This window comes from Emys orbicularis, chromosome 2, assembly GCF_028017835.1.
Source record: "Emys orbicularis isolate rEmyOrb1 chromosome 2, rEmyOrb1.hap1, whole genome shotgun sequence".
In the NCBI taxonomy this organism is placed as follows: Eukaryota; Metazoa; Chordata; order Testudines; family Emydidae; genus Emys; species Emys orbicularis.
In genome coordinates this window covers 27,010,056-27,032,518 of record NC_088684.1, presented here as the reverse complement: position 1 = coordinate 27,032,518, position 22,463 = coordinate 27,010,056, and the positions used below count along the sequence as shown (strand labels likewise).

General features: G+C 47.7%; 1 protein-coding gene across 1 annotated transcript in view; it reads right to left on the bottom strand.

The window, feature by feature from the left end:
• The window catches only part of EIF3H (eukaryotic translation initiation factor 3 subunit H), a 124,114-nt gene that overhangs the window by 16,408 nt on the left and 85,243 nt on the right, over nt 1-22,463 (bottom strand). Inside the window, exons 3-4 of the mRNA XM_065398055.1 lie at nt 2,949-3,116; nt 1,015-1,114 (exon numbers count right to left, since the gene is read on the bottom strand). Coding sequence (XP_065254127.1) covers nt 1,015-1,114; nt 2,949-3,116 — 268 coding nt within the window. The remainder of the gene's footprint in view (nt 1-1,014; nt 1,115-2,948; nt 3,117-22,463) is intronic.

The window sequence follows — 22,463 nt, the reverse complement described above, 5'->3', positions numbered from 1 at the left end:
AACAAATAAAGGTACAATACACAAGTTTGAGGGCACGTGTAGTATGTGTGGCTCCATTAAGGCTGGAAACTAAACATTCACTTCCATTTTTTAGACTAAGAAGCAAACTAGTGGAAATGTTATCTTTAGACACTGAGCAGTGAAATGGTTCAGTTTTTCTGAATGAAAGCTTTGCGTGGGTTTGTTTTTTGATGCTGAGCACTGAGATGATTAGGGGGAAAGATGTCATGCTAGCAGCTGCTTCAATTATAAGTGGTTACTCAATGGCAGTGTCAAACAAGCAGCATTGTTGTAACCAATCAAATAACACAATTCACAAAACATTTTCTTGCCACAAAAATAGTAAAACTTGTTATTTGATTAGCAAGTCTCAAGAACAGCTGTATTTTTAGAGGTCTCTTTATTTTTGGCCAAGAGATCGTTTATTATTGATAATGTGATAGTGCTAATAGGCCTCATTGTGCTAGGCAGCCTAGATTGACAGGTCTGCTTTGGAAGCACAGTAAATATTCTGGAATAAAATAACTTTTATTCCAGAAGACAGTGCCCAAGGAATAGCTATAACAAATAGTTATTCCAGAATACCTATGCTGGTCAATTTTCCCCATGTAGACAAGGCCTTAAGAGATTGTTCCCTTTCTCTATTCCTTTGTGTATTTCTGCCCTTTTGCCATCACCTCAATGTATCTCTGCCTCTGTTCCCAGTTGCAGCTGTCTTCACAACACTCATCCCATGGCTGGAGTGATAGAATGCAGCACATCCTTTCAAAACATATGTTAATGTTGCTCCCCCAAGCCAATAGTAGAAGTGCTTGGAGCAACATCTTCATCATTTCTTAGTCATTGCATTTGAGTACACATGCATCACTGGAATTACATACCTGGTTTCCACAGAAATTGACATCAATTGAAATCTCCTTTTAACCCTCCTCCCCCCCCCCCCCACAACTCCCTCCCTCCACCCGCCCCTCCCAAAAGAAGGATCATGAAGAGAGATCCTTTTAAAATACTTACGCTTCTGGAGAGAAATCTTTCTCTTTGCAAACTTCCATCAGTTTGGGAGTCAGTCTGTAAGCCTTTAGCGACAGAGACCCTTGGGCAGTCTTAATGGGATCTAAGACAAAGTATGGAGGAAGGACACAATTGATTTAAAAAGAGTCTTCCTCTACTTCAGGGGTCGGCAACCTTTCGGAAGTGGTGTGCCGAGTCTTCATTTATTCACTTTAATTTAAGGTTTCGCGTGCCAGTAATACATTTTAACATTTTTACAAGATCTTTCTATAAGTCTATAATATATAACTGAACTATTGTTGTTTGTAAAGTAAATAAGGTTTTTAAAATGTTTAAGAAACTTCATTTAAAAATTAAATTAAAATGCAGAGCCCCCCAGACTGGTGGCTAGGACCCGGGCAGTGTGAGTGCCACTGAAAATCAGCTCACATGCCGCCTTCGGCACACGTGCCATAGGTTGCCTACCCCTGCTCTACTTGAATATTTCTTTGGACGGTTTACATTATAGGAAAAATATTATATTGCATATTTATATTTAAAAACCTAAAAAAATCAGCACAACAGGGACTGTGGTCCCCTGACTAGAAGTGTAGTAATGAGATATAAAATAGAACTGAACTACATGTAATGCATCTATTTACTCATCTAATGCAAATGTGGGACTTAAAGTTATTTGCATTTAAGAAAAGTGAAAAGTACTAATTCCGGATTTCTTTTCCTTAGCACAAACTACCCAAACAACTCGCATATGATGGCTGCCTCACTGAAATACAAAGGTTTCCCCCTCACAAAAAGGCAGCTCTACCTACTATGTAGTAAAATAAAAATATTTACTAAACCATAATCACTTAATACCAAAGTGAGATTTAGGATTAGTGATAGGCTAATTCATATTAGGCAAACTGTCTAATTGCTTGGGACAAAAATATAATTGATGCATAAAAAGATTAGCTTCCTCTTGACATACTGTCTTGAGCTCAGTGGAATGTTTTCTAAACAAACTGTTAAATTCCTAGGACAGGGAAGCTTAACACTTGCACCATGATAGCAGCTAAGGTACGCCAATATTAGAATAAAAACTGTTAACATTCATGTTGTCTGAAATTTAACACAGTCAAACTTTTAGCAATCGGTGATAAAATGAAAACCAAAATAGACTTGAACAAGTGGAAAATTCATCAAGGTCTGATGATGCAATGTTTCCAGCCAATATAAGTATACTTTAACAACTTGTTCTTTACTGTAATCCAATTGTTAACATACTGAAACAATTTTGGGGCAGCTCATAAGATTGATCGTATTCATTAGTATTTTTTCTGACAGATACTCAGGACGTTACATTTACTTCTCAGCTGGAAACTATATGCAAGTCTGCCAGATATGGCAAACTGTGAGTGTTCGGGGAGGGGGAGGCTATAAAGCTGTTAAATTGCCTACGGTTCTGATACAGCACAGAACATCTGGTCTGGAGAGCTTGAGGAAACACCATTAAATAGGCAGAAAATAAAAAAATCTTTGTGCTAAGAAACAGTCCAGGTTTTGTATGCTTCTGTCAGAGGTATAAAAAAATTTGGCAATTTGTGTTATGATTGGTCAGTCACGTACAGAGCCAGACACTCTAGCAATCGGGGGTTTTTAGACATCTGGTCTAGTTCCACCAGTCCCTTCAACGAGGGAGGGGAGATGGAGGAATAAAAATGAAGCAGCTACTCCAGCATTCCAAAACGTACACATCAGGGCTCTGATAGCAAGAAAAATAAACAGAAAGAAGGAAACCCTGTCTAGACTTAGCTGCTGCTGAGGCTGCTGCAGACACAGGGTTGGTATTTACTTGAAAAGGCCTGCCAGGCTACTCTTACAGGCAAAAGACAGAATACAAAAATAGTAGTAATAATATTAAGAGGGGAAAAGAATAATAAAGGAAACCTCATACTAACCGTAAATGAGAACTACAGACTCCTCAATTGCATGTTGGTAACTGAACTGGGAGTCCAGGAGGGCACGAGTGACAAAAGAGCCATAGTAAGTAGATTGGTACCAGCCAACATGAAGATGATCAATGTTTACGTGGCGAAGGCTTCGCATCATTTCCATCTGGTATTGAACTAGATGAAATAAAAAGAATGTTAAAGCGTAAACTTCTAAAAACTATTTCTCGAGAACACCTACAATTAAACCTGAGCAAGTTACATTTTTCACAACTATAAAATCAGATTGGTTTATTTCAGTCACTACTCAGCACAGATGATATTAAAAATTGGAACTTGTCGTATAAAGTCAGAATAAAACTATTTTGGTTAATCAGAATACTTTTCTCATTTGGAGTTCACTGCTAAGCTTATCAATGAACTATTACACAAGTTTATTGCATTCACTATCTTGTTCATTTATGTAAAAAAATTCTGATATTGTGAGTGTCTCATAGCAAAAATAAATATCTGTTCAACAGGAACATTCTGTTCAAGAGTAAAATTAGTGTAACAGTTCTTTAATAATATCAAATGTAAGTCTTATAAGATAATTTTGAAAACTATGACATGAGAAAGCAGATTTATGGGAACCAAAAGAAAAAAAACAGTTTATGTTAAATGTAAATATGAGATAATACTGAAACAGTTGTACATGTGTAGGAATACACACAGTAATTGTGTCCCCCGTTTGGAGCCACCTACAGGCAGTTGTTTGCATTAATCTTTAATTTTTTACACTTCTTTTTTAATATATGGTACATTACTTTAGAAGGTAGAGAAAAACAGCCATTTTGTCAGGATTATTATACTAAGAAAAAACAGTTACCTTTTCGAGTGTGCCCTCACAATGGGTGGTGGGGGAACACCCGCCAGTTCATAACAGGAACAAATGCACGAAATGATCCAATTGGAAAGCTGCTGAGTGGAAATCGGCTGGCCCCTGGCATGCTCAGACGGGGCGACAAACAGTTGCAAGGACTTTCTGAATGGCTTAGTCCGCTTGAGGTAGAAAGCCAGAGCCTGCCGCATGTCAAGCGTGTGGAGGCGGCGTTCCTCACTGGATGTGTGAGGCTTGGGGCAGAGGACCGATAGAAAGATGTCCTGACCCACGTGGTAGGCGGAGACCACCTTCGGAAGGAACGCGGGGTGTGGGCGGAGCTGGACCTTGTCCTTATGAAAGACCATGTACGGCGGTTCGGAGGTCAGGGCCCTGAGCTCCGAGACTCGCCTGGCCGACGTGACAGCAACCAGGAAGGCCACCTTCCATGAGAGGTAAGATCAGGATCACGTGGCCAGTGGTTCAAACGGGGGCCCCGTGAGACAAGCCAACACCAGGTTTAGGTCCCACTGTGGAACCGGGGGTCTAGAATACGGGAGAAGATGGTCTAGACCCTTAAGGAACTGGCCAGTCATAGTATGGGAAAACACCGTGTCTCCTTGCACCGGCGGATGGAAGGCCGATATGGCTGCCAGGTTCACCTTGACGGACGAGGGCGCCAGGACCTGGGCCCTCAGTGGAGGAGATAATCAAGGATAAGCTGGATCAGGGCGGTCACCGGGGAGACCCCCTGGTCTGCCGCCCACCTAGAAAACCAGGACCACTTTGCCAAATAAGTGCGGCGAGTGGAGGGCCGTCTACTTTCGAGGAGGACACGCTGAACTTGCTCTGAGCACGTCCTTTCCTCTCTACCTAACCATCGAGCAGCCATGCCATAAGGTGAAGAGCTGCTAGGTTGGGATGGAGGAGGCGGCTCTGGTCCTGTGAGCGCAGGTCTGGGCGGAGCGGCAACGGCCATGGCAGAGCTACCGCCAGGCCCGTGAGGGTCCCGTACCAATACTGCCTGGGCCACGCCGGGGCAATCAGGACGACTCGGGCCTTGTCCGACTTTATCTTCTCCAGGACCTTGCTGATTAGAGGGAATAGGGGGAAGGCGTAGCGAAGCCAGCCTGACCAGGACAGGAGAAAGGCATTGGAGATAGCGCCCCTCCCCAGGCCCCCCTAGGAGCAGAACCGGGGGCATCGCCGGTTCTGCTGAGTCGCGAATAGGTCCACCTGGGGAGTTCCCCACCTTCGGAAGAGCCGGTGGGCCAGTTCCAGGTGGAGGGACCACTTGTGTTGCGAGGAGAAGTCCCTGCTCAAGCGATCCGCCCTCTCGTTGCGGGCACCCGGTAAGCGGAAGGCCTTCAGGTGGATGTCGTGGGCTATACAGAAGTCCCAGAGCCTGAGGGCTTCGAGACAGAGGGCAGAGGAGCGGGCCCCGCCTTGCCTGTGGATATAGAACATCGAGGCCGTGTTGTCTGTTGGAAACCTGACAACCTTTCCCTCCAGGTGCGAGCGGAAGGCCATACATGCCAGCCGCACTGTTCTGAGCTCTTTGATGTTTATGTGTATGTTCAGGTCCTGAACCGACCACAGGCCTTGGGTCTGAAAGCTCCCCACATGGGCCCCCCAACCCAGGTCCGATGCATCGGACACCAGCTCCAGCGACAGGGCCCTGTCACTGAAGGGACCCCTTGGAGCATGTTGTTCGGGGTGGACCACCATCGCAGGAAGGTAATCACAGCGTCCAGCACGGTGAAGACCTTGTCCATCCTGTCTGTGGCCTGAGAGAAATTCGAGGCCAACCAGAGCTGGAGGGGCCTCATCCTGAGTCTGGTGTGACGGACCACGTACGTGCACGCCGACATATGACCCAAGAGCTGCAGGCAAACCCTGGCCGTTGTCACCGGGAACCTTGTGACCGAGTCGATGAAACCTTTCAGGGTCTCAAACTTGTCAGGCAGGAGGGAGGCCTTGGCCAACATTGCGTCCAGGAGCTCCCCGATAAACTCTATGCGCTGGACCGGGACTAACGTGGACTTGGTGTTGTTTACCAGTAGGCCCAAGGCGGTGCATGTGGACAGGAGGAGCTCCACATGATCCCTCACCTGCGACCAGGAGGTGCCCTTGACGAGCCAATCGGCCAGATAGGGAAATATCTGTACCCCCCCCGCCGTCTGATGTAGGTCGCTATTACCGACATGCATTTTGTAAACACTCTGGGAGCAGTGGACAGCCCAAATGGGAGGACCGTAAATTGGTAATGATTTTGTCCCACCACGAAACGGAGGAAGCGCCTGTGCCCCTCGAATATGTGGATGTGGAAGTACACATCCTGTAGATCGAGGGCAGTGTACCAGTCCCCGGGATCCAGGGAGGGGATGATGGAGGCCAGGGAGACCATGCGGAACTTGAGCTTCACCATGTGCTGGTTCAGACCCTGTAGGTCCAGTATGGGCCTGAGACCCCCTTTGGCCTTCGGGATAAGGAACTAACAGGAGTAGTACCCCTTGCCCATGAACTCCTCGGGCACCACCTCTATCACTCCTAGTCGTAGGAGCCGCCCCACCTCCTGCTCGAGCAGCACTTTGTGCGAGGGGTCCCCCAAGAGGGATGGGGGCGGGGGGTGGTTGGGCGGGGAACAGGTAAACTGGAGGGTGTAACCCCGGGAGATGGTGTTGAGGACCCATCGGTCCGATGTGAGCCGAGACCATTCCTGAAGGAAAGCACAGAACCGGTTGGAGAAGGGAAGCTTTATTGGGGTTGGATCCCTGATGAGGACTGGCGGGTTGCCCCCGAGCGTCCCGTCAAAAATCACCTTTTCCCCGCCTGCTTGCCCTTGGAGGGTCCAGGCTGGGGGGGCAGGCCGAGACTGCCTGTGAGGGCGTCTCTTATAGTCCCGTTGCTTCCTATGGGCGGCCTCGTACTTTGGGAGGGTGGCCGGGGTCGGAGTCGGCTGAGGCTTGAACTTAGGTTTTGCCGGCGCCGGGACATAGAGACCCAGGGTCTGGAGGGTCGTGCGGGAGTCCTTCATGCCATGCAGGCTTGTATCTGTTTCCTCCGCGAATAGAGCTTTCCCATCAAACAGGAGATTCTGCTTGGAGGATTGTGCCTTGCAAGAGAGAACGGAGAGCAGGAGCCATGACGCCTGTCTCATGGACACCGCAGAGGCCATGGAACGTGCGGCTGTGTCCGCAGCATCTGAGGCAGCCTGCAGGGAAGTCCGAGCTGCCGTTGCCCCTTCCTCCACCAGCACCCTGAACTCCTTCTTATCACGCTCCTGGAGGGAGACCTCAAATTTAGGCAGGGAGCCCCACAGATTAAATTAGTACCAATCCAAGAGGGACTGATGGTTTTCCACTTGTAATTGTAAGCTCAAAGACAAATAAATTTTTCTTCCGAAAGAGTCCAGTCTCCGAGAGTCTTTGTTCTTTGGGGTCGGGGCTGGCTGACCCTGTCGTTCCCTGTGGTTGACCACGAGGGAGTTGGGCGCCGGGTGGGTATATAGGTACTCATGTCCTTTAGTGGGTACAAAGTACTTGCATTCTGCCTTTTTTGATATAGGGGCCAACGAGGCCGGTGTTTGCCACAGGGCATTTGAAATTTTAGCCACCCCTTCATGGAGCAGCAAGGCCACCCTACCCGGTGCCGATAGGGACAACACATTGAACAGAGAGTCCAAGGGCTCCTCCATCTCCTCTGCTTGGAGGTGAAGGCTTGCTGCCACACTCTTTAAGAGCTCTTGGTGGGCCCTGAAGTCCTCCTGAGGGATGGAGGGAGGCAGGGCTACAGTCGCCTCCTCAGGGCGGGGCGAAGAGGCCGGTGCAGTGCTTTGGGCGTTGGCTGGCACCTGAGGATCCACCACTTGGTCGGACTCAGGGCACAGTACCGAGGACGAGCATCCCACCGACTCCTTTGTCGGGGGTCTGGAGAGGGAGGCCGACGGTGTTTCCGAAGCTCCGGCCACCGAGTGAGCTCCCACCGGGGGCTGCGCCGGAGGCCACGGTGCCCACTGGTACCACTGGGCCGGCCACGACGCTCGGTGCCACTGCACCTGTTGTGGGGCCGGCTGCCCGGGTTGACTGGTCTGGCCTGTCGAAGGACGGCTACGAATGGAGACCAGGCTGGCGTAGGATCCGCTGCTATCTCTCGACCGGGAGAAGCAGCGGTGGCGGGATCTGCGACGGTCACCAGACCGCAATCTCAACATGGAGGACCAGTACTGAGGGTAATAGCTGCTCTGTGAATGGCCTCGATGGGCAGACCTGCGACGGCGAGGCGATGCCCGGGGCTGCGGTGCCTTGACGGCGACTTGGAGCACGAGCCTGAGCAAGAACGGCGTCGACAACCGTGCCATGACCGACTGCAGTACCCTCTCTGAGACAAGGACCGACAACATGTCCGCTCTCTGAGGAGGACCGGTGCTGCGAGTCCCGGACGGACGGAACCCAGCCCGAGAGTCTGGTTGGCGTCGAGGGCGATCCACGTGGACCCTGCCCCGAGCGGACGCTGGGCGGTGATCGACATCGGGAACGTTCCCTCGACCGAGACCGAGCCAGGGGCGACTGTGGAGATCCCAGCAGCGGCTTGCCTCTGGAGCGTGGGGCCGATATCGGCGGTGCTCCAGGCACCGGCCTGGACAAGACGTCCCAGGCCGCCTGGAGGGCTTCGGACGTAGACGGCATCCGGACATCCAGAGAGGCCTGTTCTGAAGGGGCCGGGCTACTCCGCTCTACGTGTGTGGGGATCAAGGACTGCCCGACATGGGCCTAGCCTCTGTCCCAGACTTCCCTCGGCGCCGCTGCGAAGAGGGAGTCTTCTTGGCCCTCTTGGCGTGCCCTGTGGATGGGGAGCGGTGCCGACTGGTTGATGGCACTGGCGGATTGCCGCGTACCGACACCGCGGTGCCCGGTACCGGCTCGGAGCAGCGTGCCGGGGTCAGGGTCAGCGCCGACTCCATCAGAATGGCTCGGAGCCTAATGTCCCTTTCTCTTTTGGTCCGAGGCTTAAACAATTTGCAAATCTTGCACCTCTCGCTGATATGGGTTTCTCCCAAGCAGCACAAACAGTCTGTGTGTGGGTCGCTTCTTGGCGTAGAACGCCGACAAGAACCGCACAACTTAAATCCCGGGGCTCGCTAACGAACTACAGGTACTAAACGAACGAACAGTTCTGGGGACGAGCTACAGCAAAGCTGGAGCAGAGCAGTTCTGATGCACCTTCACTGGCGGCAAGAAGGAACTGAGGGTGGCGGAAGCACAGAGCTCCCCTTATACTGTGCCAGGCAGGCGCCACTCCAGGGGTCGCGGGGACACTCCCCCCTATGGGTACTGCTAGGGGAAAAACTTCCAGCACCGGTGCACATGGCGAGCATACACACCTATTGTGGCATACACATGAGCAATCACTCGAAGAAGAATTGCGTTGTATTGTAGCCAACGAGTAAATTCTTTCCATTAAGTGTCTCATTTAAGCAGGCTGCCTTTATGTAATACAATCTTATTAAGCAATGTTTAATGTGGTGCAATCTATCTTTCTAATTACAAAAAAATGTATAATGGATTATCATTTCATCACAATTCAGACATTTTGAACAGATAACTGAGGGCTTGTCTACATTTAAACGGCTACAGCTGCATCACTATATCCCTTCAGTGTAGACTCTACCTACGCTGACAGAAGGGGTTTCTCCCGTTGGTAGAGATAATCCACCTCCCCAAGAGACGAAAGCATTCTTCTGTCAATCTACCACTGTCTGCACTGGGAGTTAGATTGGCATACATCTCTCAGGGTGTGTGGATTTTTCACACCACTGTATGCCAATGTAAGCTCCCAATGCAGACCAGCCCTGAGGCACAGTAGCAATTTAAAATCTACAGTTTTAGATTTCAGTGAAATAATCACATGAACTGATACTAATAGTCAATCAAGAGGCAAATTCTTAAAAATTATGTTTGCGGGCTGTAGAACTTGCAAAATTCAGTTCACTCCAGTTTCATTTTTTTTTAAACCAACAAGCTCTTGTGCACATGCAGAAATATAACAGCCATAGCGTAAGGTAGCTACATAATTAGCAAGAGTAGAGGATAACTTTCAAAATGTACCCCTAAGTCTTCAGACATAAATCTGTGTCGGGAGGGAGGGAGGGAAATAAACCCATCCATGTTGGCTAAAGCTATTAGTGCACATTTCTCAGGAGTGAACAAATATTCTTCCAACTTGCCAGACAGCATGCAAACTGTAAATTCCAAAGCCTGCTTATAGTTGCCCTGTGGCCAAAAGATCATCTGCCACACCTTCCACTCTTTGTAATTACCGTATATACTTGTTCATAAACCAAATTTTTTAGTAAAAAAGGGAAGCATCAGAGAAGGGGGTCGGCTTATGAACGGGTATAGAGAGGGAGAGCTGGGACACAGCCCCTTCCCCCAACAGAGGGAGCAAGGAGAGGCAGTACAGCCAGCAGAGCCAGAAGGGAAGAGGCGGGGCCAGAGTCTCTCCGCTTCTGGCCCTTCACAGGCATGAGTAAAGATGTCCCATACTCTTCAGTGCAAACCTGGAAGGTAATTGGTGATTATGTGGAGAGAACAATGCTTCCAAGAGAAGTTTTCAAACTCTGCCTTTTTAGAAACAACAGTCAGCAATGTGTACTTTGAAAAGAGGGATGTAAATAATGGCTTTTAGCAGAAGGTAGGTGTGACAGATATAGCTATTTCCTGCAATAAACTTGTGAGACCTTATTGAATGAAGTTTAGGTATCTTTGGGGTCCACTGTATTGAATACAAAGTATATTAATTATTGTGTACCGGTATTGCGTGTAACCTCTCTAGGGGAGTGATGTGATGTGAGCTCGGGAGTTCAAAAGACTTTAATGAAAATGTGCCAGACAAGAATGGAATTTTGGGACAATAAAAGTGTGTAATGGTTTTCCTGGGGAGTACCTAAGAAGAGATCATGCAAATTTCCCATCTCCCGTTATGCAAAAACCCAGTCTTTTGAAGCTATGCCCTGAGGAATAGGTCATTGCTGATTACCTGGTCCCAAAGACTGAAGATCAAAGGCCTGAGCTATATAAAGAAACAGCTGAACTGCCTAATCAGGGTTCTGGTTCTGAGACAGTTATGAATTTGTAAACACAGGGAAAATCCAGTTCTGGGTTTTGAAAGACTAACACCTATCACAGAACCCAAATTAGGAGTTGGGGGTGACCTCTGGTAGGCTTTTTAACATGCATGCAGCTTCTTTTATTGTGCTTAATATGTTTTCTCTAACGTTTTCACCATAAGAATAAATGTGCTTTCTCAGAAAGAGTTGTGTGGTAATTTATAACCGCGGGTAATACACTGGTCATAGCCTCGGGTGAGAAAGCAAAGTGCCGATGCCTTTTCATCTATCACAAAGCAGACAGGGATCAGTGCAGCTTTAGAGAACCCACAATCAGAAGGGAGTGAGATGTGAGTCTTCACCCAAGAGTGGTGACGGTTAGGAGCTGGGAGCCTGTAGTGGGTGCCCTTGGTGGATCAGGGAGGGGGAAAACAGATGCAGTTATCCTAAAACTGTGACAGTAGGAAAAGTAAAAGCATCCACTGACAGCTGTCCACATCTGCAAATCACCACTTCCCGATTTCACTATTTTTAGCAGATAAATAATAATGGAGGAAACATGTATGCTGCGTAGAAAAGTCTCAAAGGATTGATAAAGTATCTGTCTCTGAAAAATAACTACAAAAGTAAAAATCAATTACGGGGAAAGGTCCCTATCAGAAAGAAAAAGTTACTTTTTACCAAGCACAGACAAAAGCATGTTTGAACATTTAGCAGCAGCTAGGGTTCCAACAAAAATGTCAGGTTGCACAACTACATAATAAATAACCCCCAAATTGTTTGTGCTGGTATAATCAGCACTATTTCTTCACATTGTTTCCATCATTCTGTAAAGCATCACTTCCTTAACTGAGTTAACCATGGACCAGCTAGCCCACAGATCTGTTAAGAATCTGGGCAAGTCACTCAGCTGCACTGGTCAGGTGTTCATACTTTAGAACCAAATTATTTGGGTGTATGGGGGGGGAGGAAGGAGGGTGTTCCACTGCTTCCCAAACCAGACTGCAAATATGCCTTTTACTTATAACCATATTATTAGTTTTAGAGTGAAAAGAGTTAACTGACTTCTGAAATATGACTTTCTGGGGTACAGACACAGACAACTGGATTAAGTTACCTGTTTCACTGAAACATAACATACATATTGTTAAAGAAACTTAAATCAGTTAAGAAGCTTTGTCGGCATGAAGTACACAAAAACTGACTGTTCGGCATTATTGTGTTTGTGCTGTACTGAAGTACTATGTGCTGGATTAAGAGTGTCTGATCACGGTCTCCTGGGACCCTCACAAAAATTAGATGTGTATCTCATGAGGCGCTCTCAGTGAGCAAGATTTCAAACAACAGAAAGTCTGCTCTTGCTGAGTGATCAGGAACTAAAGACATTATCTTCTCTCCATCCTTTCACACACCCATCTTTTTCTAGAGTTTGTAAAAAGAAATTTCTGTAAGGAAGCAAGAAAAGGTACTACAGGCTACTTTTTGACTGAGGCACAGCAATCAATGAAGAACACTTATTAGAACACAAAAAGAGAAAGTACAAGACCATACTCGCAAGGAGGTCCTTGAGACTGACTGGTGGTTCTGACTGAGCTACAGGGTGATAACTAATTCCTTGATTCCAAGTTAACGAAAGCTCTAACTACTGGAAAAAAGTATTACAGAGAAATGTTTTTGCAGGATTAAACTAGAATTTAATAATTTGGTTATTTTTTAAATACAGTTTAAAAAAAACCCACATTCCATCACCGTGCCACCTTTCACCCAAGAATCACTTTACAACATTTATCATGATATAACATCCATTAGGTCAGTATGACCTCCACTTTACAGATCGGGAAACATAGGTTAAATAACTTGTCCAAGCTCATACAGTGAATCAACGGTAAATCTGAGAAGAGAATCCTGATCTCCTGACCCTCAGTCTCATGCTGTAACAGTTAAAACCATAGTCCCTCCTACGTATCACAAAATACCTTCAAGTCATTTATGACTAAACTTAAAAATAGGGTACGAATGGGTCAAGTCAATTGGTCTGGTAGCCTCCCCACCCTCCTCCCATTTTAAGAGAGTCCAAATGGCTATTTTAAAATACAAAGATCTTTATCCTGACCTATCTACAGTGCTCCATTGGGGTTGGCATAGTCTTGTTAAATTCACATTTTTCTTGGGAAAGCAGCATATTATATCACGCTCATCACCGTAATATCTGAGCACCTAGAAAACAAGATGAACAATTCATCTGATGGCAACTACAATTACAGGCCTCAATTTTCAGAAGTGACTAGCAAGTTTGGATGTGCCTGTTTCTGAGTGTTCATTCTGACAGGTTTTACAAACCTGAGCACTTCTCCACACAAAAATCAGACTCTTTTAAAGTGTCTCAAATTGGGCACACAGAATCTTTGGACATTTTTGAAAATGTAGGTCTACTTTTATTTACATTCATGTTCATTCAAATCACCAGTGAAAGGGTATGATAAACACCCACACTACACATGGAGAAAATTCAAATTAAAGACTTATTTTGCACTAAAACCCACTAATACCTTTATAACCTTTATTCCAACTTTTACAATTATTCCACCCTTAAAAAGGCAAACAATTGTTCAATTTAAATTAACTCTTGCTTTAAAAAAATAATTTTATTACCCATCTTGAAAGAAAGAGAGAGAGAGAGAGAGAGAGAGAGTGCGCTAAGGAATGGTTTACACTACAGAGTTAGGTCGACGCAAGGCAGCTTATGTTGACCTAACTATATAAGTGTCTACACTAAAATTTCGCTCCTGCCCATGTAACTGCCCCGGGATGTCGACTTAACTCCACCTCCATGAGAGGCAGAGCATCAACGTTGATGTAGTTAGGTCAACGCAGTGTCAGTATAGACACCGCATTGCTTACATTGACTGTTACTGGCTTTCAGAAGCAATCCCACAATTCCCCACACAGACAGTACAGTTGATACTACCACTTCTGGTGAGGACACACATTGCTGACACAAAGAGCAAAGTGTGGACACGCAAAAGTGATTTAATTACTCTGGCAGCTGTATGCCAACATAACTTAGGTCAACCATTTTTTTCTGTACACATGCCCTAAATTGCATCATATCCCAATAAATAATTGAGGTATGTATTATATCCTTATCTAAATCTGCTTGCCAGTGTTCAGGGTACTCTACGTGATGTGTGTTTCAAAGTTTGAGACAAGACTACCTTATCATGGACTTTTCATTCACTGATAAAGTTCGCTCTGGCAAATGCCCATCCAAAGCCAACTTTATCTAGTAGCACGGAGATAGACTGAAACGGGAAGTTAGTTACCCTTTGTTCTTCGAGATATGTGATCCCTATCTGTGTTTCATTGTGGATACACATGGACTCCATTCAACTAAGACCAGTGAATTCTTGCAAGTAGTGTCCATGCCTGCACCCTCGCTCTCCTTGTACTCTACACAGAGAGGATAAGGGGTGGTTAGACCAACTGCCTCTCCAGTTCCTTCTCTTCCTGCGAATCAAAGATCCAAAGCACAAGAAAAGAAGGGTGGGTAGTGGAATACAGATAAGGACCACACATCTCAAAGAACTCCAGTTACAAAAGGTAACTAACTTCCCTTTCTTCATCGAGTGCTGGTCCCTATATGTATTCCAGTGTGAGTGACTGACAAGCAGTACTCAGAAAGAAGGAAGGTGTGAGGATAGAAGTGGTATGGCGGCTTGTGGAACTGCTGTCCGCAAAGGAGACATCATCAATGGAGAAGGCTTGGACAAAGGCATAATTTCTTGTGAATTGTGTGGATGGAACTCCACATTGCTGCCTTGCAAATATCAAGCAGCGGTACCTGTTGAAATAATGCTACTGATGCTGCTAGCTCTCACATAAGAGTGAGCCCTTATCCTTTGTGGGGAAGGAAGGTGTGTCAACTAAAAGCAGGGTACAGAGAGCCACTTACAGAATCTCTGGGAAGAAACAGTTTGTCCTCTAACTCGTTCAACTAACAGTCCAGGTGACTTTCTGATCTGTTTTGTTCTCTGCAGTTAAAATACCAATGCTTGCATTGAGGGAATAAAGTCTGTTCTCTTTGCTGAAAGCATCATGCCTCAGGAAGAATACAGGTAAGTGGATAGTCTGATTTATGTGAAATTCTGAAACTATCTTAGAATCTCAGTGCAGTTATAGAGAGACTGTCTTTATGGAATATTATCTATTGTGGGTCTGCCATTAGGGCTCCAGGTTCACCTACTCATCTAGATTAAATGATGGCAATGAAGAAAGTGACTTTTATTGACAGGTGAAACAATGAACATATAGCTAGGGGTGAGAAGAGTGGCTAAGTGAATGCCCAAAGTACTAAGTTATGGTCCGAAGGACAGACTTGCTTCATTACCAGTGGAAAGGTTCTTAGTAAACTTCTTAAGAACCTAGACCATGGCTAGGTGAGTAGAGAGAGTAGCTGTCCATTGGTGCATGACACACAATGACTGCCGCCAGGTGAAGCCACAGCAAACTACAGGAAAGGCCCACCATCTTAAGGTAAGGAGATAATCCAAGATAGCAGGAATACCCACGATCTCTGGAGTACTTTGACTTGGCTAGATAACATTTTTTGGTGGAGCCCTTCCTGCTATTATTGAGAACGGCTTGCAAAATTTTGGAGCAGGAATATTCTAGGTCTGACGCCCATCCAAATACCAAACTGTGAAGTGAAGAGCATCTGGGTTGGGATGCCTGACCCTGCCAGTCTCTTAAGTAAAGAGATCTGGGAAGGGTTGAATGCTGATAGTTGAACAGGTTGACATTTTTAGGAGATTTGGGAACCAGAACTATCATGATGAAGATGACCTGTGCTCAGTCCTGTTGAATTTTCTGAAGACTTGTGGGTAGCAAGGACAGGAGGAAAAGCATAGTTCAAGTGTTCCGTCCAAGACAGTAGGAGAGCATCACTTCTGGAGTACTGACCTTGAGCTCCCATGGAGCATCAGATGTTGTACTTCCTGTTCACCTTGGAGGTGAACAGGCCCAGGTGGGGGTCCCTCAGAGTGAAGGTGCTATTCACCACTAAATTGTATAACTGCAACTCAGGATCCACCACGAAGTGCCTGCTGAGGTTGTCCATCAATTAATTCTGGGCTCCTGGAAGGTACACTGCCAACAGAGTGATTTGGTTTCTGACACACCAGTTCCATAAACTGTCTGCTTCTACATACAGTGGAATAGATCTTGCAATTCCCAGCTTCTTTATGAAGAATATAGTTGTTATTTTGTCTGACATTACTGGGGAGAGAGAGGAAATATTACTCTGTATTACAACACAGATCCTGGTGTTGTGCCTATAGGTCCCATGGACACCAACAGGGCCAATATGACGGGTCAAAAGTGGGTTGCAGGGGTCCCCAGGGCATGGGGTACAACCAAGTCCTCAGGGGGATGTCCCAGCTTGGGTGAACAAGGCTGGGACCAGGAAGTTCTCAATCTCCTGTCCGGATTAATCTTTCTCAGTGGAGGTGTTCCTCCATTACATCTGATTACCCAATGCCAAAAAGATCAGATCCAATTCAGTTAGCCATATTGTTGGTGCTGTTGACTGAAAGTCACAACTAGAACATGGGATGGGGGATGGACTTCTCTCAGAGCCTGCATCTCCTGCTGGGGTTAAAATCTCCTTGCCGAGAATTTGTCCTGACAACAGGGGATATTGTGGATGTAGGAAAACAAAAATGTTCTCCACTTCCCCCGTGGGAGTGTGGGGTCCTGTCTGCCTAACCCATCAGAGTCGATGAGGGGAGGTCCCTGGTCAGCAGATCTATACAGGATCACAGCAGTACCACTGGTAAATGAGGCTCCTATCTGCTGCTCTTCACCAGTACCGGCATGTGACCCTGGCAGACCAGGTGCCAGCTCACGCCAAAGCCCCTAGGCCTCAACTGAACATGGACAAATGCACAGAAGAAAATCAGTCTGGCTCACCTGTATGTTAATATAGTTAAACAGGTATTAGATTTATAAAAATGTGTTTAGACTTATGAAATGCTTGTAAGTTGCTGCATTATTAATCTAATTTATAACATCTATACCCCAATGTTATGTTATATTGAATGCTTGCACCGAAAAACTTTGTAACCATGTAACTCAAACAGGAAAGAAGCATTAACTCATGTAAAATGCTGGCTTTCTACAGAAAGTGTTAGGTCCTGCCCACCAAGGCAGCCCACTGAAACCAAATGAGCCATTGTGAAACAAAGACTTTTTTAACTGCATTCGTCCCCACACCTAATGAAGAGGAGATGTACATGAACTCATCCCATCAGCTTGAACTCTGGGAGAAGGGGTTAAAATCCCTAACAAGAAGATTCTGTCTCTCTATGCTGTTTGGACTTTGGAGAGGGCAAGTTTTCTAAGCATAACCAAGGAATCCCCAATTGCTCAGCCTGGGTTAACCCTAAAGCACATACAGAGCTTGCTTATTACAGAAGCTTCTACCATCTTTTGGAACCTAAGACTAACTCATTAGTGTGTGTATGTTTACCTACTTTAACCTTGTAAACGACTCATTTCTTTTTCTTAGTTAATATTTAGTTAGTTTATTAGAGGATTGACAACAAGCATTCACTTGGGTGAAAGATCTAAGGCCTGGTCTACACTAGGAGTTTATATCGAATTTAGCGCCGTTACAGCGAATTAACCCCGCACCCGTCCACACCACGAAGCTATTTAGTTCGACATAGAGCTCTCTTAAATTCGACTTCTGTACTCCTCGAAAACGAGAGGAGTAGCGCTAAATTCGAAATGGCAATATCGAATTAGGCTAGGTGTGGATGGAAATCGACGGTAATAGCTCCAGGAGCTATCCCACAGTGCACCACTCTGTTGACGCTCGACAGCATTTCGAGCTCGGATGCTCTGACCAGCCACACAGGAAAAGCCCCGGGAAAATTTGAATTCCTTTTCCTGTCTGGGCAGTTTGAATCTCATTTTCTGTTTGGACAGCGTGGAGAGCTCAGCAGCACTGGCAACGATGCAGAGCTCTCCAGCAGAGATGGCCGTGCAATCTAATAGAAAGAGGGCCCCAGCATGGACTGATCGGGAAGTCCTGGATCTCATCGCTGTGTGGGGCGATGAGTCCGTGCTTTCAGAGCTGCGCTCCAAAAGAAGGAATGCAAAGATCTACGAGAAGATCTCTAAAGCCATGGCAGAGAGAGGATACAGCCGGGATGCAACGCAGTGCCGCGTGAAAATCAAGGAGCTGAGACAAGGCTACCAAAAAACCAAAGAGGCAAACTGACGCTCCGGATCCCAGCCCCACACATCCCGTTTCTACGAGGCACTGCATTCCATCCTAGGTGCGGCCGCCACCACTACCCCACCAGTGACCGTGGACTCCGAGGATGGGATATTGTCCACGGCCGGTTCCTCGTCGGAAATGTTAGGTGACGGGGAAGATGAGGAAGGAGATGAGGAGGACGAGGTAGTCGACAGCGCTTGCACCGCTGATTTCCCCGACAGCCAGGAGCTCTTCACCACCCTTACCGAGATCCCCTACCAACCGTCCACAGCCGTTACCCCGGACACCGAATCAGGGGAAGGATCAAGCAGTGAGTGCTTTAAACATCTCAACATTTCATTTTAACATAACTGGAATATTTATATTGTTAAGAATGGGCTTTTCAGTCACTCATTTAAACATAGAAACTTTTATTTATAACAAAACAGGAATATTAACTATATTAGTAATTTGTTGTTCGTGATTTAGTTGGCTTAGTCAACTATTTAGTCCTAACTATGTATAGAAAATCAAATAATGTCCGGATATTCATGATTAGGCCACCACAGGACGCTCCACTCTGTAGTCCCTTATGCTGCACTTAAATGAAAAGACGGTCAATGTGCCCGGGAATGGACAGAGAGTCCTCCTGGGATAGCTCGGCATAGCTCTCCTGGAGGTACCGCTCAAGCATGCGCATGAGGTTCCGCGGCAGGGCGATCTTGTTCGGTCCCCCGTGGTAACACACGTTCCCACGCCATGAGTCCATCAGGTAGTCCGGGATCATTGCACGGCACAGCATGGCGGCATACGGCCCTGGCCTCTGCATGGTCTCACGAAGCATCCTTCCCCTCTCGGTCTCCGAGATCCCCATCAGTGTAATATCACACATGATGCCCTGCTTTAAATTAGGGAGGGGAATGTTAGTATTGGGACTGCTTTACAGCCACGCGGTGGAGGCGGCAGAGGGGCAGCATACAGGGAGCTTTCCCGGGGACAGCCGCGAGGCGGTGGGACAGGGGCAGAGCTCATGCTTCCCTGATTGCTGCCAGCAGAGAGTGGCCTTGCATTCAGTGCGAAAGGAGCCCAGTGCTACTATTACATTTTTAAGCTGCAACAAGTCTACGGCTTACCATGTTTTCCTGCAACAGAAGTAGAGGTGTCCTGCAACGCTTCTCTGATCGCAACTGCAGGACCCCAGGCAGTCAAGGCGAGGGCCGAAAATTCGACCTTGTCCTGAGTGCGCATGTGAAAGGTCCAGTGCATGGTGTTGTTCACAGAGAAAGACTATGTTCTTTGTTAGCAACTTCATTTATCTGTCTCAGGAATTTACTCCCTTTTTCCCATTCCCACAGACACATCTGCGACTGTCTCCCAACCCAGCCTGGCATCACACTCCCAGAGGCTAGCGCAGATTAGGAGAAGGAAGAGAAAGACGCGTGAAGACATGTTTTATGAACTTATGGAGTGCTCACGACAGCAGGCAGCCCAGACGACACAGTGGAGGGAGAACTTGTCACAAATGCACAGAGCAGTCATGGAACGGGAGGAGAGGTGGCGCCAGGAGGACCAGCAGGCTACTCAAACCCTGCTTGGACTAATGAGGGAGCAAACGGAGACGCTCCGGCGCCTAGTGGATGTTCTGCAAGACCGGAGGCAGGAGGACAGAGCCCTGCTGCTGTCTATCTCTAACCGCCCTCCCCCGCCACCAAGTCCCACACCCCCCTCACCCAAAGTCCAAAGAAGGAGGGGCGGCAAGGGCCGTTAAAACTTTCAGTCGGCCCCTGCACACTGCTGCAGCAATGGAAGGCTCTCGTTCCAAAGTTTGAAAAGTCCTTTCCTACCCATCTCACAATAGCCCACGTCCAAGTTTCCTCCCCCCCCTTTTCATGTGCGGTTCATAATAAAACATCTGTTTCTGTTAAGTACTGTTTCCGAGAGTGTCTTTTAGAGGGGATTCTGTCTGAAGGGGGGGAAGGGGTTTGTTACTTGGACAGGACAGTCACCTGTAGCAGGCTACAGAGGCGGGGGCAGGTCCAGCATCAGGACACATACACAGTACAGTCACCAGTTACCCTGGTCAGTCTGGGAGGCGGTTTTCATGTTCTGGGGTGCGAGGGGGTTGATCTGTGACTTTGTGGCGGGGGAGGGCAGTTACAGATCTTCTGCCGCGGTCCTTATCCTGGATCACAGAGCCACGCAGCAGGGGATCTGTTACCCTCCGCCCCCTGCCAGAAAGTCACTTGGCCGACACATACATGCAGTCCCGCCCAGGACTGCTGGCAGGCTGCGTTGAAACAACCAATCCAGCACTGCGGAGCCTGTCATTCCCGGAGTTTAGAAGCATCATTTGCATCAAAACACTAAACCTGCCCCCCGCCACAGTCTGCGTCCCCGGTTTAAAACATTCCCGCGAAAACAGTAAGAAAGAGAACCTTGTTCAGTAACAAAACGGAACAGATTTTATTTGTTGGGAAGGTGGGGAAGGGGGTATGTAACTTGGAAGGATAGTCAACAGTAACTGGGTAAAGAAACGGGGGCAGGTTCAGCATCTGTGTCCACAAAGTAAACAGTCACTGGAGACCCTGCTCAGTCAGGAACCTGGCTTTCAAAGCCTCCCTGATGCACAGCGCGTCCCGCTGGGATCTTCTAATCGCCCGGCTGTCTGGCTGGACGTAATAAGAAGCCAGGCTATTTGCCTCAAGCTCCCACCCTGCCATAAAGGTCTCCCCCTTGCTCTCACACAAATTGTGGAGCACACAGCAAGCAGCTATCACAATGGGGATATTGGTCTCGCTGAGATCACAGCGAGTGAGTAGGCTTCTCCATCTCCCCTTGAGACGGCCAAAAGCACACTCCACCACCATTCTGCACTTGCTGAGCCGGTAGTTGAATAGTTCTTTCCCTGAGTCCAGTGCGCCAGTGTAGGGCTTCATGAGCCAGGGCATTAGCGGGTATGCAGGGTCCCCGAGGATGACTGTAGGCATCTCCACATCCCCAACAGTTACTTTGTGGTCCGGGAAGTAAAGACCTTCCTGCAGCCGTCTACACAGACCAGAGTTCCTGAACACCCTAGCGTCATGAACCTTGCCAGGCCATCCAACGTAGATATTGGTAAAACGTCCCCGATGGTCCACCAGTGCTTGCAGCACCATGGAAAAGTACCCCTTTCGGTTGATGTACTGGCTGGCCTGGTGGTCCGGTCCCAGGATAGGGATGTGAGTCCCATCTATAGCCCCACCGCAGTTTGGGAATCCCATCTCGGCAAAGCCATCTCTGATGAGCTCCACGTTTCCCAGGGTCACTACCTTAGATAGCAGTAGCTTGACGATTGCCCTGGCTACTTGCATAACAGCAACCCCCACGGTAGACTTGCCCACACCAAAGTGGTTAGCGACGGACCGGTAGCTGTCTGGCGTTGCGAGCTTCCAGAGGGCTATGGCCACTCGCTTCTGGACAGTCAGGGCTGCCCGCATCCGGGTGTCCTTTCGCTTCAGGGCAGGGGACAGCAACTCACACAGTTCGAGGAAAGTCCCCTTCCGCATGCGAAAGTTGCGCAGCCACTGGGATTCATCCCAGACCTGCAGCACTATGCGGTCCCACCAGTCCGTGCTTGTTTCACGGGCCCAGAATCGCCGTTCAACAGTATCAACAAGACCCAGTGACAGCGAGATGTCCTGGGCGCTGGGTCTCATGTTCTCAGAGAGGTCGGAGTTAGTGTCCGACTTCATGCCGTCACGGTGGTGCCGTAGCCTCCTCTCATGATTGATCTGCAGCTGCCTCTGGTACAGGTGGAGGAGAAGCTGCGAGGCGTTGAGAACTGCCACAACTGCAGCGATGGTCGCAGCGGGATCCATGCTCGCACTGCTGTGGCGTCCGCGCTGTCAGTAATCAGAAAAGCGCGCGAACTGATTTCCCGCCGGCGCTTTCAGGGAAGGAGGGAGGGAGGTTGTGAGTGACGGACGGATGACGACAGGCGCCCAAAAGCACCCTCGACACATTTTTTTACCCAGAAGGCATTTGGGGCTCGACCCAGAATTCCAATGGGCAGCGGGGACTGCGGGAACTGTGGGATAGCTGCCCACAGTGCACCGCTTCCAATGTCGACGCTTGCCCCGTTAGTGTGGACTCACAAAGTCGAATTACTGTCCTTAGTGTGGACACACACGTTCGACTTAGTAATATTGATTCCACATAGTCGAATTAACTAAAATCGAAGTACTCTCGTAGTGTAGACCAGGCCTAAGGTGCAACTGACCTGGGTTAAGTGACTTGTCCTTTGGGACTGGGAGTAAC